This window comes from Phoenix dactylifera, chromosome 6 (genome assembly GCF_009389715.1).
Source record: "Phoenix dactylifera cultivar Barhee BC4 chromosome 6, palm_55x_up_171113_PBpolish2nd_filt_p, whole genome shotgun sequence".
NCBI classification, from domain to species: Eukaryota; Viridiplantae; Streptophyta; class Magnoliopsida; order Arecales; family Arecaceae; genus Phoenix; species Phoenix dactylifera.
Window position 1 is genome coordinate 3,967,551 of NC_052397.1, and position 16,876 is coordinate 3,984,426.

At 36.7% G+C, this 16,876-nt stretch overlaps 1 protein-coding gene across 1 annotated transcript; it reads right to left on the bottom strand.

Annotated features, from left to right (window-relative positions):
- Positions 1–3,081: 3,081 nt before the first annotated feature.
- Positions 3,082–12,073, bottom strand: LOC103702167 (proteasome subunit alpha type-6). Its single transcript, XM_008784492.4, has 9 exons — positions 11,835–12,073; positions 11,548–11,642; positions 11,362–11,443; positions 10,119–10,215; positions 8,203–8,261; positions 7,796–7,878; positions 6,259–6,354; positions 5,496–5,555; positions 3,082–3,392 (listed from the first exon to the last, which is right to left on the bottom strand). Exons 1-9 carry the CDS (start codon positions 11,908–11,910, stop codon positions 3,300–3,302), a joined length of 741 nt encoding a protein of 246 aa, XP_008782714.1. The 5' UTR covers positions 11,911–12,073; the 3' UTR covers positions 3,082–3,299.
- Positions 12,074–16,876: the final 4,803 nt, after the last annotated feature.

Genomic DNA, 16,876 nt, shown 5'->3' on the forward strand with positions numbered 1-16,876 from the left:
TCTGTTTCTTTATTATCCTAGAAATTATAATCTTTTTACGTTGGAAGCTCATGCTTTGTGCAAATCGGCTGAACATGGCCTTGCTCACAATCGTTTCCAGTTCTCAACAGGTGGCGCCAAAGATGAGAAATGTGTGTTTCAATGGAGAAATACTTTCTACAAGTCTACTTTCATGGAAGATGGAAATCTGGAATGAAATATGGTGTTTTTTCCCTCCATTAGAGAATCCTCGTTCGATTTTGTTTTCATGATAGGAGGGTGATTGCTTTGTCCACGGAATTAATTGATACATGATCACAGGGCTTCAAATTTAGTAGGATTTGTTATAGATGATCAGAGATGGACTTTATTTATTTATTTATTTATTTTTTCTCTTCAGGAAGTGTCATTGTTCTATCGCAAGGTGTTTGCTGCGGCTGAGAATGGCGGTAGCATAAGAGGGCAAAAAGCATCACCTTTTAAATTAGTATTGGTTTGGTGGTTTTCCATCGTTTGTCGTTCTTTTCTTTTACATCATTCCAAACTTTTTCTTTTCACTTGCAGAGATCTATACTATTTTGAAAATGAGACTATTGAATTTTGAATTATTCTATCAAGAGTCGTCTATATTTATTTTAATTTTATGATTCTACAATATCAATCTTGTATAAATTGTTTTTTAAAAAAATTACATGTTTCATTTTTAAACTTTATGTTTTTAATAACCGGAATACCTTCCGAAAAATATGAACTATAAAGAAGCTAAAAATTTTATATCTAGAAAAGAGAAAAAGGTAAAGACCATAATTTCGAAATCAAAACCCTTCTCCACAATATATATATATATATATATAAATCAAAACCCTTCTCTTAATTATATTATGCATATCTTGGTGGCTATTTCCTTTACACTTGGCCGATAAAACGAATGGATGACAAGTGCCTTCTCTCTCCAAGAAAAGAAGACAATAAAAACAAAAGCTTCCAATTAAGTATCGTATTCCGTTTTAGATTTTTGTATAGTATTTTTTTCTTTGGAGAGATTTTGTGCTCTATCTATGCAATGGATCTGTTTGAGTCCTATATCTCCTCAAATTTGATGATCCTCTAAAATATATATATATCAAGCCTCATAACCTAGCCGTCAACCTGATCAAGGGGGAAAAAAAGGTTTTGCCATGCAATTTAGGATTTGGATCAAAGGTATGTAGGCTCGCAAAGTTGGACATAACTGGCTTATAGACCTTTTGGTCACTAGGCATGCAAATACGTACACCAATTTATTCTTCCACCACTGTCTCTTTGGGCCCTCGTGCCACCTCAATCACCACTATCCTGTCATTAGCTATCCTCTATCATCCAAACTTTGCCCCCTTCATTTTTTATCCATCTTTAACTCATAGATTCTATGTGCTGCATATTTGTTTAATTATCTCTTTCTATGCCAATCTTTATGTGTTTTATATGGATCGGTACTCTACGTTTTATATGATTTATGACTCTTATGTTGTGCTTTGAGGTGTAGACAGTGAAGAGGTTGGGACAAGGGAGACTAGGGGTCCAGAAGCTGCATGAGTGTGGATGGCGAGGGTGCACTGTGCACTGCCACAAGGGACGGCTGGATCAAAAGGATGCAGCTCAGCGGCTCTTGGACAGCTGGAAGAATGGGTGGAGATCTGCTTGTTTGCAACGTGGATGAGGCGATCCAACATTTTTGTCCATCTTAACGTCCAAAATATTCCTAGCCCGATCGCATGGTCGTTCGATGTCGATCGTGATAGCCTAGATCTTTGATTATTTCATGAGCTTTTATTTTTCTCTTCTTGGTCTACCTTTTCTTTTCCAAAAAAAAAAATCTCAAAGCAAGGAAGAGAAGACCCACTTCAAGTAAGCTGCTTCATATACTTGACGATGTACCATGCTTGCCATCAAGTCTTGAATCCAAAACGTCCACCAACCTGAATACCAGAGCATCACCAGTTTTCTCCTCCGATCCTTTAGAAATTGTTTGCATGATTATTTTATAAGGTAGGTTTAATTGGATACTCTATGTTTTTTTACATCAGCATGGTATTTAGCTGGGACATGTTATCGCAAAATGCATTAGTTGTCTCATTAAGCTTGTTTATGATATCAATCTACACCTTTATACTTTGCATTTGTAGTAAAATTTTATCTTGAAAACTTTCTTCATAAACCTCAAGATTTTATTTATTTATTTATTGCTAATAACATTGCTAAAAAGTGCTAGGTCATCAGGTTGCAACTAGCCATTTAGTTCATCTATCTTAAAACAAAAAAGGAGAAAAGGGACATCTTTAACCATGACCAATAACTTGCCGGTTTTTACACCAAGGTATCAAAGTTCACAATGCTCCGTAATTTCTAAATGCTTAATTAAACCCGAGTAGTCCTACAAGGCTTCCATATAGCCAATATGGACAATTCTCCGGCCAGGTGGCGAGGAGGAATTGGTGCAACTCGTGAACTCGTTGCCATAGTGTGTTGGTTGATTATAAAAATCCCAAGTGACGATTATAGACCTAATAATGGTTGATTATAAAAATCCCAAGTGACGATTATAGACCTAATAAAATTTTTGTGACACCATGCATGCATTTAGAATCATTTTTCATTCCGACTTATTTATACCATATATTCTTCAAAGCTTGAAGACTGAACTTGACCTAGTGCAACAGAAGATACACTTCTAACGGAACTCAAATCGTATTTAATCGGGGGAAAAACTTGGTCATACATTTGTTGTAAAGTTAGCTTTCCTGTCCACCAGAGTTAAACATAAGTGCTTTGACTAACTGCAGGAGCTAAACTTGGTCATACACATTTGTTCAATGTGTATGGTCCACATTTATTGAAATTTATTAATGATTAGTGAAAAAAAACAAGCTATACTATCAATTACTGAAATTAATTAACTTATACCACCATCAGTGCGGTTATCTTATTTTGTGAGCTATATATAAGTGGGACAATGCATCATTATTCTCTGAAAGATAGCATAGTGTCAGAAAACATATTTTGGCTTGATAAACCATGTTTGAAGGAAGGCGTAAGAAGAAATGATAACAACTACTAATATGAAGGCTAATTGATATCAAAGCACTTTAAATAGAATGCATGGATTTGAATCAAATATGGGCAGTTCGCTAACATGCAATTCAATATTACATTTTAGTGAAAAAGGTCGCTGTTATCTTCATACCATAATCTCGAACACAGTTGTGACCAAAAGATAAAGAAGGAGGTCCTCTGAAGCTACAGAAACCAGAATCAAGCAGCTAGCCTGAAGTCTGCCATACTCAATCTCGTTCGCTGATTGCTGTCAGGTGTTCATCAATCTCCTCTGTAGATAACCCCCTAAAAACTGGATCATCTGTCTTCACAACTCCAACCTAGAAAAGCACCAATTCGCAATTAGGATGCCTTAGGAATATAGGGGTAGTTAAACATAGAGATTACAATCTATACATGCCATGGCCAAATAAAAATCTGTAGCAAGGAACAATTCAAAGGCCAGCGAATGCAAATGATTATCGCACAGCTTAACAGCATTGCTGATGGTATGAAAACTTTTGGGCTGTAAATTTAATTGGGCCAGATAGGATAAAGAATTCACTTGTCCCTGATCCACCCCATTTATATTTGGGTCCCAAAACTAGATGCAGCTCAGCCAACTTCTAAATTGGATTGGATCGGATGGGACTAATTTTCCAAATAGCACTAATTTTCCAAATAGTGGTATTGGGACAAGTAGGGTTGGCTAGATGCAAATCCTACCCTATATCTTCGAAATTTGTTTGGTTGGGTAAATTACAGGGTGAAAAGCACTAAAGAAACTACGCAAACTCGACAGCTAAAAGATACTGGTTTTTTGATAGAAGAGGTGGGTATTAGGAGACTCTGGTAATAGACAAGAAACTTAGAAGGTACAAGGGGAGACATCATAGAGTAGAGGCAGCAAAATTTTGTCCAACCTGACCCAGAGAAAATCTAGTTTGGACAAGAGGTACCTCATCAAGAACTAGGTCTGGACAAAAATCTTTGCCCAATTTAGAACAACATCCTGGTTAATGTCTGTATATTCTAATGATGCGAATCATTATTATAGAGGCATAAAACCCATATGATCCGATTTGCTCTCATATCCAGACCAGCTCTCTTACAATTTAGAACCGCATAAAATTCTGGTAGATTTAAGGAGGAAATACTTGGTTCTAAGTTTCCTCATCACCAAAGTTTTGATAGACCACAATCCTCTCCTCTCCCCCCTATTTTTCGCAGTCCCATCCGCAAAGTTTTGATAGACCACAATACTCCTCTCCCTCCCATTTTCCACCACCTTCCCACCCATTGCACCACATTCATTTGAGAACCAATGACCTAACTCAGTCTCAGTCTATGGCCAACAACTGATTCTAGGCTCCTATGATGACCGATGCCTCCTCTCTCTACCTATCTCAACAGCAAACTACCCAACTCCAACATTCCCCTCAATGAACAAACACCACAGTGCTCTCTCTCTCTCTCTCTCTCTCTCTCTCTCTCTCTCTCCCTCCCCTCCCAACCCCCATGTCGCAGTTAACCAAATTGAAGTGTGTTCAGTTTAGAACAGTCAAAACTGTCCAAATTCCAGTCCATGTCAAGTTCAGGTTAAACAAATAGCCAAGATCTGAAACAAGCCAATTCTCATGCAACAACTACCGTAGAGTTATAACACATGGCATAAAAAATTTAAGATCTCAAAGTCTGCTAAGGCCCAAGAAGTCCAATCTCCCAATTTGCTTAGCTCTGCATTTGGATACCCCATGTTTCTAAATTAAGGCAAGATAGCATATAGGTGTTCCAGCATGTTATCCATGCAATATCTCCACATAGGTGCAAGGGCATGGAGACAATTCAGGAGAAGGGTTAGAGAATTTGGAGGATTCTATGATCTTGTAATCTAGAGAGTTACAGGTATCTTGATCATATAGACATTTGCAAGATCTTAACAACTCCCAAATGCAAGAGATATGTCATGCAGATGGGATAGTTGAGTAACCAGAATTGCTCTTCATGGTATTTATTTTCTAAGTACAAAGTATGATAGCTTGAATAGAGTTTAACCCATGCCACTCTTATGAAATAATTTGGCAGATCTAATGAAGCATTAAGTTTGTTGATACTAAAATTGTTATTTTCATTAAAAAAAAGCATGATATCATATATAATTAGGTTGCCTTAGATCTGGTGGTTAACCCATTTTTTTGGTCCATTTTTTGTTTGAGGTCCTAAGTACAAATATGTCTAAGTACAAATATGTCTAAGTTCCGAGCCAACCCAATCCAAAACGTTCACAGAGCTTGGGTAGGAATCCATGTTGGATCTCAGGTAGATCCAATCTGTTTGCAATTGTGGTCAGGTTTGATGGTGCCAAAACATTCCCAAACCTTATGCCTGCTAAAAGTTTGGTAATAATGAAAAGTTATGGTCCTTTGAAAAGTGAGAAACGTTACCTCAATTTCAGTAGCCTTGAAATCCTCCTGCAGAACTGATTGCAGAGCAGATATTGCAGTCTGCAGTAATAAAAAAGGCAAGTACATAATATAGAGAAAGGTGTTTTATGAGCAAGAATGCTTTGAATTGATTAACAACATGCAATTATACTAGAAAATAATTAGAAAAGGAATCATAGGACACAATTCAACAAAAAAAAGGAACAGAAAATCAATGACAATGTAGTAACATAAGGGAAAAAGTAGAGCTATGTAAATCATATTTTTAAGAAAAAGAAATTATACACAACTGCACAATTCAACTCCTCAAAGAATATTTGCAAACTATTAACAGCCATAAACAGCATTTGTCCAACTGCTCATGAGACAACGCCAACTGTAATTTCACAAAGACATGGTATGGTCCCCTGGATCATTGCTTCTAGATTTCAAGCAAATGGATTTACTGAACAATTAAACTCCACAAAGAATATTTATAAATTAATAGCAGCTAAAAACAACATTTGCCCATCTTCTTATGGGAAAAGGCCAAGTGTAATATCACAAAGATATTGTATGATCCCATGGATTATTATGTTTAGAGATCAAGCAAATGGAGTAGAATTCCACACAATCAGAAAAAGGAAATCTAAACTGGAAAATCATACTGTTGTTCCTTAGCCTGAACTTCTCATCAAAACTATGGTTAATCTAAACATACATCTCTACTACATGCATCAAATGTTTAATACATGCCAATACTCAAACGTACAAATTTATTTACCTGCACAGTCTCCTCATATGAGAATGCAGGATCATTCTTCATTTTCTTCTCCAAAAAGTTGATTGCTTCTTGCTCTTTCAGGCCAGCACTTGTAGCCTGGGAATAAAATTTAGGAAATTGTTCAAGAATTGCATTAAAAAATTGCAGCTGAAATCTAAACGATTAACTACAGAATATCAGGACACAAATCAAGCAGTCTCATGGACAAATAAAAATATTGGCCCAAAAATAGTCAGCACTTCACAAAAATATTAATTAAATCCCTGTATAAAAGTCAGAAGAAAAAACCAGTTAACAACAAGCATACTAATTAAATAGATCAATTAGCAAATTCACAAGAAAGGGCCAATGGTTCTCTTCAAAAATAAACGATATCTAACAAAGTTGGAACATTATGAATCAAATGAAGAATGAATCCAGTAATAATCTAATACAAGTATGATGTACTAGCATCTAATAGGCAGTTAAGTTAGATCGGGTGACAAGGGTACTGATAATGTCAGTTTCCGCATGGGTGTTCTAGATTTGCCCTATGGCTAGAGCTCCACGAGCCTGACAGGACTAGTTACTGCTTCAGATACCTGAAAATCATCAGAAGGCCCTTATAAATCCCCATGTAGCATTCGTCATTATTTTGTCCATCATCTCCTACCCCTGATGGTGGCATAACAAGTTACATCTTCATCTTCATATGCTTATGACCATACTACCAGGCTAAGTAGAGTACAAGATCTGAAGAATGCTTGCAATCTCTGTCAACATGCATCTAGAAAATTCATTGCAAAGAAAGCTCTATGTCCCATTGTAACTAGGTAACATGCTGTGCATATGTACATGTTAAATAAATCTCCTATAGGAATCAGTTAACTTAGTCCGGTTGCCAGATAATTCAAGAAAAACCATAAACTCTCAAATATATAATCAGTTAACCAGATAATTCTAATACTATGCAGATGTCAGAAGCCGACACGATCAGGGTATACTATAATATATAATAAGTTACAAGTTGCAAAAGATGTAGCTGAATGATGTTTGCCATGGGTACAGAAGTCAGTTATTGACAGAATGACAGAAATAATTACCAAAGCAGCAACTCATGTTCATGACCATAAACCAATGAGCCTAAGGTCCACCGTACCGGTACCGATCGGCGTACCAATGGCAGCTCGGACCGGTACGAACTGATCCCGTACCGTTCCGAACCGGTCCCGTACCGGTTCTCCAACAATAAACTACCGGTACCGGATTCTATGCTGATCCGGTACCGGCCCCAAGCCGGACCGGCCCGTACCGGTACGGCAGACCGTGAATGAGCCTAATCAATGCTGACAGGTCTGACTCCTGAACCATAATCCCTCCGTTCATACTTCTGAATCCTAATCCCTCCAGTCATTCCAATACTAACCATCTCCCCTACTCCAGAGACCATTTTTAAAGCTTGAAGCCAATGCTAAAAAGGTGTTGCAGGCATCCCATAGAAAACTTCTCTAGCATAAAAATGTAAAGACAAAAGATGCAGCCCACAAAACTTGCATACCTTGTGTCCAAAGAAATGTCCAGCAGGGTCACATTTGAAGAGTTGAGGTCCTTTCTCTTCATCAATACCCAAGATCATAGCAGCTATCCAAAGGGATGTAGCAAGAAAAAAAATGAAAAAAGAAGATAAGCGGAACAAAAAAGTAAAGAGTAAAAAAGTAAAAAGAATGATAATAATAATGATAATGATAATAATAATAATAATAATAATGATGATGATGATGATGATGATGATGATGATAAGAAGAAGAAGAAGATAAGAGGAACGAAAAAATAAAAAGTAATAGCAAGAAAGAACAGCAATCCAGGCAAGTTTGATGGAAAACATCCTAATTCAGATGTACGGATCAAATTTCATTGAACACATTGAAGCTTCACAATGTCAGTAATAATATTTCAGAAACTGACCTACTCCAAGAGGTCTCATATAGGCATGCTGGGTATATATTTGAGATTTGTCGGCTATCCTGTACATATATTAGAGTATATAAGATACAAGACAATTGATAACTGTCTTCAGAAAAATGAAATAGCATACAAGATTCCATAGAAGAAAAAAGAGTTTCATTATTAACAACATTTCATTCTTAATCACTTAGTACTCTAATCAGAGACCAACATGACATTAAAAACAACATCTGGAAGCTCGCCACTATGCAAAGACATAGCTTAAGCATCACCCTCAGCAGCTTTCTCAGATTCAGTAGTTTGAACATGGTATAAAAAGATTGTAATTTGAACTTATTATTTTTAAGAAAACCTGCATATATTCAATCCAAAATTAGAATGGATGATAAAATTTGCAATTATATGGCACCAGTTATTATTGGTGGCATGGTTTTTGAAGAAAAGGATGAAGTAGGATTTTACACAAAATATTCCATGTCAAAGAAGAGGAACTCATATGATGGATCCTTCATCAGGCTGCTGCTCCAACTTCTTACCATCCCTATTTGCTTGCTATCAAACTCTCCACTCCCTGGATTTTGTCCCGCATGCTCTTAGAGAGGGTAATCAGGTTGCTGGTGCCATTGTGTTGCTGATACTGATTCTACCTTGAGGGTCTGGGAGAAACTAAACCTTCTGAGGGAGGGTACAGATCTTGTACATGCTGATCATGAGGGTTGTATTCTTCATAGGAGAGAGAGTTTGTGATGAAGAAGGAGGAGGAGGAGGAGGACTCATGAATGCATATAATGAGCCCAACAAAGACAAATGGAAAGCTTAGTACTTCTATAGCGAGTTGGCCAGCCATTGAAGAATTTGCACTTAGTATAATAAATTGTGCCTTTGCAAATGCAAAATTAAGAATTTGCCCTCAGTAAGCACAACCCATGAGCCTCCACATGCGGGAATCAATATTATATTTTTAGAAATAATCAAACCTTCCCATTATTTTATACAAGACACTAGGTCAGAACTACATGGTAAATTGGCTCATCTGAAGGACACCGAATGATGTTGGAGATGCATATCTTGAGTAAAACAGCAACAGGTGATCATGGAGACACATGACTGGAACACCACAGAGGCATTAAAAACCTTATTGTTCACTCTACGTCAGCTCCAAGGAAGAAAATCTAATAGAGAAAAAGGAACTGAAGGCTTACTTTAACTATCTCATCGAATGTTAGCTTTGTGGTAAGTAACTCACAAGCTTTTCCCCACACAAATTAAGCCCCAACCCACATTTCTTCACCCTCAGGGTTCTGTGAAATAAGAAAGATCTGTTGGTACACCCAAATCTTCATTTCCTTAGCCTCTTCTAGAAGGATCGCAAACCTAGATTTTATTAAGCATATTATATATCAACATTTATGCGAACTGCCCCAGATTGTTCTGGATAGGTAGATAAAGATTCTCAGAAACACATATCTCAATAGAAATTGATTCTCAACCCACATTTCACCTCTTACTATATGTTCACACTAGCATTTAAGTGCCCAGTAATCCTTCCAGAATATATGGGTTAAAAAATTGGCAGGCAAGCTATCAGCATAAGTCAACAAGCATGATTGCACAATTCTCACAAGAAAGGTGTTCCTAGATAAAAATATAAAACATGCATAAATAGCATATAGTCCAAGCATGTTCCACAAATAAAAACACTTATAAACCCATTATATGGCTTTGCCAAAAAATCTCTTGAAACTAGAAAATATTTTTAGGTGTAATCCTAATGGCAATGCACAAACAGTATGCCACAGCATATAGTGCAGAACAAATAAAATTGAATTTATACTTCTGAAGAAAAGGTCATGCTATTCTAAATTGATTGACAATCACTATCAGAAATATTTAACATCACGCACTGAAACACATACCATTTGGCTAATACATCCACAGGCATCTCATATCCCCATTTGAAACGAAACTCAGCTGCTTCATTCCTTGCTTGATGGACCAAAGACCTTGCATCAGCTGGAATAATCAAAGAACGCAGATTTAGTAGTGCTAAATAGAAATGGGTATGTATAAAGCCATTGAGAATGTTAGTCAAATATCCAACTCTAAAATAATCACACAGCAATGTACATATGGGATGTTCTTAACATACATCTCCATAACATAACTTTCCATCAACTGCCACAGAAATACAAATGAACAGAAAGATGTAAATGTACAGAATTGGTTTGACAATCAACTTAACATACATCACAACATGGATCTACCTTTTAATGTCAGAAGGTATGAACTCATCTTGCTATGATAATAGATATCACGTCCTTAATACATCTTCATCACCCTCTTCCATAATATTATAAAGTGGCTCTTAAGTTTAATTCCATGACAGTTAGTACAGTCTTCTATACCATCTTTATTACATAGATGAATTTGGCAAATATTGAATACTTTGCCTTCAATTGTATCGCATTTTCAGAATTTTCTCAATTTTAATATATAATCTAACAAATTAGTTTACTAAATTAACCCCATTGTAACAATTAATTTTATTTTGGTAACATAACTCACATTTCACTGACCGCTAATATCTAATCCTCTTTTCATTTTTTTATACTTAAATAAAAATTATAGACATTTATTAATTCGGGAAGTAAAATTATCCACCTTTCTTTCAACCCCCTATCTTTCAGCAAGATCATACTCTTAAGCTGTTACTCTTGCTCTGCCTCACATTCCTCTTCCTCTTTAAACTTCTCTTTCTTCCGTGCATTTTTTTTCTTTTAGGCAACACTATTGTGGTCTGTACAACATATCTTACTTTCAAAGATATAAAGGCTAAGGATGTGGTGAATTAAAGAGGCTGGTTCATCATTAGGTCGATCGCCAAATTACCATCTACATTTGCAGTCCAGATTCAACGCTGGATGAGAGTATCCGGCGAAAAAATGATGCTATGTATGCAAAAGTCTCGGTGCCATGCCTAAGCTGAAGAAATGATAATAATAAAATTAAGCAAGGAAAAATTAGTAGTTTCATTCTACAATTCGATAGTATACTTGTTTAATGTCTTTAAAAAAGCATACAAGTAATTCGGAACACCAAAAAAACACCAAATTGAACACACATCGTATAAATCAATACAAAGGGGCGTAACAAGAAAACCTGTCATCCCAGTCGCCAACAGTCCAAGGTACTTTGTGAGTGGAAAGAGGTGTGTGACGCTCGTCTGATCCAACAGCTTGTCCTACATTCGATTTTTCATCGCCAAACCCAAATCACACAAAATAACAGCAACAAAGATAACCTTTTTGTATCATCTTATGCGAAATCAGATAGAGAAATACTCACCGGGACCTTCTTCTGAGTGACAACGCACACAGAATCCTTCCCTCGGACTCCAATCGACGTGATCCCAGCGGCCTTCACGGCTTTAAACGCATACTCTGTTTCAATAACCCGGAAACACATACATAACAATCAAAAACCTAATTTTTTTTCCCCTATGGAAACACTGATTTAGATAAATACCCTCGATCTCCCACGACTGATCTAACTATGAACTAGAGAAAAGGATCTGAAGGAGATCGATCTAGTCGGAGAAACACGGGACGGAAATTCAAAATCCTAGAACTCACCAACTTGGTAGAGGCGGCCCTCGGGAGAGAAGATAGTGATGTGGCGATCGTAGCCGGCTCCAGTTCCGCGACTCATCGTGCGATATCTTCGATCAAAACTAGGACTAGGGTTTCCTCGGCAGGCGGGCGAGCGAGCGTCCTTGGCTTGTAAAGAGAGAGCTCGCGAAAGCTGGTTTGCGCTGCAAGAAACCTTAGCAGCGAAAAATTGTCAAAAATGCATTTTTATATAAAAATCCTCTTGAACTATTATTGCAGTCCGTATTTCCACTGAAAAATATATTGGAGTCGAACCATGAGCAATGGAAGCCTAAAAGTATGAGTGTTTAAAATATTTAAAGTTTAATTATGTAAAAATAAATGTAGGAGAGGTAAAAATAATAAATATGGTATTATTACTTTATTGGTTAATGACAGACAATTTTTTAAAAAAGTAATTATAAATAATTCATGAACAAGCCATATGCAGGGTTGAAAATTTGTCCAATAATCCAAAACTATAGTGATTATGGTTAAACTTGATGGTAAACCATGCCTACTAAGCTTGTGTACAATTTGATATAGGCAAATAAATGTAGGAGAGGTAAAAATAATAAATATGGTATTATTACTTTATTGGTTAATGACAGACAATTTTTTAAAAAAGTAATTATAAATAATTCATGAACAAGCCATATGCAGGGTTGAAAATTTGTCCAATAATCCAAAACTATAGTGATTATGGTTAAACTTGATGGTAAACCATGCCTACTAAGCTTGTGTACAATTTGATATAGGCAAATTTGATTTAGAGAAAGTATAGGGATGAAACTAGGACTCAAGTTGGAAGTTTCACTTTTATGCATAACAAAAATAGAGGAGTAGCTTATTTAGCACCGCTCGTATTTATCGTTTTTATTTTTTAGAAGAAAAAGTAGATTGTACGACATGTGTGTTAAAAAAAATTTTTGTTCTTTCAAATTGTTTGTAAAACTTTTTAATTTCTTAAAAGCATATATTTATTGCTTTTGTATAGTGCAAAAACCAATGTAAAGTGAAGCAAAAGTTCCATATAAATGCTACTTTCAATACTTTGCACCTAAGGGCATAAAAGTAAGGAATAATCACAAAATTAAGGATCGATCTTTATCTAGTTTAATGCGATACACAAAAATCAGATGATACACCTCCATGTAAATATTTTTGATTTCTTGAAAGCAAATATTTATTGCTTCATATAGCGCAAAAACAAAAGCAAAGTGTAGCAAAAGTTCTATGTAAATGCTACCTCCAACACTTATCATCGAAGAGAAAAGAAGTGAGAAATAATCACTAAATTAACGGTCGATCTTCATTTGGTTTAATGCAATATACAAAAATCAGATAATACACCTCCAAATTGACATCTTTTGACATAAAAACTCCTCAAGATTCCAACTTTTTGAAGGAAATATTAAGATTGATAGCAGGAGTTTATAAGAAAAAATCGAGAAGAGAAGCACATTTCCACAAAAGAAATTCGCACCTGCTCGCGAGACAATGAGAAAACGTTTTCCTATTTTTTCCAAAAGGATTGCAATCTTTAGGAGGTAGCAGCGTCATGATGCTACCCCGCTTATTTAAATTGAACAAAATTGGAATACAAGAAAATAAATATAAATCGACCATTAAAATTGTTAGAATCGTAAACCCAGCCGATTGACATCTCCACACTACCTCTGAATGCAATAGATCACAACATTTCTCTATTTCTCTACTTTTGAAAAACGATCTTAAAATTACACCAAACTTAATAATAATAAATCATCCTACTTGGCATCGTCATCTCCTACTCCATCCTCACCCTCCTCTTTTCCCTTTTTTACGAGCCGATCTCTTTTATGATTGTACTGTTCTTAAGGTGATTTAATTCGAATTTTTGTAAATGAAAAAGAAATAGAGTTTCCATTTTAATACCATGGGTTTTCTTTATTATGGAAGGTTTAGTATTTTTAGTTAATTGAATATGTATTGTTTTGAGTAATTTAATTTTAATCTTTATCTATTGGCGAGGATTTATGGATAAAAACTGATCACAAGAATGTGCTAAAATGTTGGGTATACTATTGCCAAGTTATCATATAATTTTGCAAATGCACCCACATGCACCATGATTTAAGGCTATGCCATTGTAGAAGTGGATGGAATGATGTTTATTTCATTTTGTTTATTTTTTAATCGAAAAGAAACAAAGCAATATGTAGCAAAATATACTTTAGAAAGCATATTTAGAAAGACAACGGCCGAAGCTATATTTTTTTATTCAGGCAATATGCTGCAAAAACAAAAGCAAATTACCGACAAAAAGTTCGCGAGAGCGCGATGATAGGTTGAAGCTGGAGAAGCGGATATACGCCGAAAAAGACTAGCACTTCGCGCCATCGCAGCCGATTGGCAGGATGGAACGACCACCAGCATCCTTCCTCTCGACTGCATCGATGATGTACGCTATCATTGATGATCTTGAGAACGTCAGCAACCCCAACATCCTAAGCTAGCAGCCCCACGTGTGCGGACATTGAGACCGGCTGGTGCTAATCCTCTCTCGATGAAAGAGCTAATGACTTTTTGGACAAGACTATTGCCACTATTTGCGGCGAGTGGCGCGTCAACTCATCACGAGGAACCAAAGCTATGGGTGCAAATGAGCCGGATTGGATCGGATCATGAGTGACCACGACCCAACCCAATTCCTTGTTTGAGTCCTAATGTGGGACATAGACCCAATCCAATAAAAGATCGGATCGAGTCGGATCGGGGTCGAATCGGATCCACAATTATAATTTTTGATCCAATAGATCATTTGGCTTGGATCGGATCCATATATAACCGTAGGCTTAATTTGCAACCACAAAAATTGATAAATGTACACGAGTTAGCATCTAAATTTTCCAAACAATATGAGACCCATATGGGGAATGAGGGATGGGACTATGGTGGCCGGAAGTAGAGAACAACCATTGCATATGCATGGGTTCTCCTCTTGGATGAAGATACAAGTGAATTGAATGATGAAAGTAAATATCTGGTTCAGGGATAATTATGAATTACTTTGATTATTTTTCTTCTGAAAACGAGGACTAATTGTATCCTGAATAATTAGAACACACTTTTGATTTACATCCAAGAAAGTAACATCTCTTCTTACATATAGTTTTCTGAGCCATGGTTTGGGCATTTTGGTTAACGATGGTTTCTGGATACACCCCAAAAGCTTAGGAGAGAACTATTGATTAATTTTTCTGAGGAGCCTTCACGACATATTTATTTGTTTTGGCAAATTAAATATATCCATAAGGTACAGGATGGTATGGATTATTTGATGAAGGGAAGGACCGTTCTTGTCATAGCACACAGGTTCTTAGCGGTCCAAAGTGCAGACACTGTAGCCATCAAATCTAACGGTCGAATCGCTGAAGGTGGTACTCACAACTAACTTCTGAGAAAAAATGGCATCTATGCCGCACTCCTAAGGAGGCAACTGCAGGGACCTGGTTTTGAATCCAGAGAAGCAACTAAAGAGCAGAATTAAAGACTAACTTGGTTTGTCCATGCCTTAGTAAAAGATCAAAGCAACAATGTCAACTTACATGTAATACTACACTGGTGAGGGAATGGTTGAGATATCATTTCTTGTTTATGGAATGTTGTAATTTGTTATGAAATCAAACCAAAGTTCATATATACAATAGGCAGTATAGCTAGCATAATTCAAGATACCTTTCCTTTTTTTTTTCTCAAGGTTTAGTATCTGCAACTACACCATGGTGCTGCTCCTCTACGTGTAGGACACTGCTATTGAAACTATTAACTGAATGGAGATTAGAAGAAGGGTTACATTTTTCTTCTTACTAGTAGTCTATACATAGGAAAAATTGAGAGTCAGATCCACACCCATGTTATCACAAAACAAGAATGGCGAGGATGGTACTAATAATTAAGATTTCGTAATTAAAGACAAACGTCCCATCAATCTGGAGCTGCTTCTTCCAACATTAATAATCTCAGTGAGCTTCATTCGCTGAAACCAATTCCACAATACAAACTGTATTTGACAGTCATGCAAGCTGATTCAGCTCGAATTAATATTGTTTCACGGGAACAAGCTGAATATTTTGTATGTTCCATTAACTTGACAAATATTTCGCTTGTACTCTACTTCAACTACCAGAGGATGCGGCTAAAACTAGATTATGGATTGTCACGAGCCAGCAGAACAAGTTATCTCCAATTTGCCATGAGGTGAAATGGCTATTTAAGAAGAACGCTGATGTGCACTAATAAGGTTCAAGGGAACCGCAAAAATCAACAAATATGAAAAATAATTGCAAGACCATCAATTTGTAGCACATTGCTTGTGACCATATTAACCATCTTGTATTGCTCCATTCTCCTACATTATTTGTGTTTGCAATCAAGTAATTTGGGCAAAATTTTTTTTAAAAAAAATTGGAAAGCGCCTTAGCAAAATCCCAAAACAATCTAATCAAACTTTTTTTTTTCTTTCACTAATGTAGCGTTCACTACTTAACATGATTAAGAATAACTAGACATGTTAAAAGTACTAATCAAAGAAAGAAGAGGAGAAGGAAACGGGCGAATCTAATCTTGCCGACAGGGTCAACGGTCTAAGTGTGGGAAGCGTGGCGCACAAAACCGCCACCAGGTTTTCCGGATGCCGATGGCCCCGGACGCTACCTGGGTCACAGTCCCGTCCAACGGTCAAATTGCTGTACGCGGACAACGGCTAGCTGTCACGACTATGTAGATCCACGTCGACATCCCGGAGATGTCTTATCTATTTATAAACGAAACTCATAGCTTTTATATGCGGTCGCCAGCTGGGGGCTGCCAGTGAGGCACTCGGAGACGAAAAGAATCGCCTACGTGGCATGGTTTGGTTGGCTATAGTTTACTCTCTCTGTCTCCTTGTCCCCTCCGCTTCCGCCGTGCCAAAACGTTCTTACCATGCATTCCGGACACATTGTTTGGTAAAGATCGTCCCCAATTTCGGAAGAAATTAGATT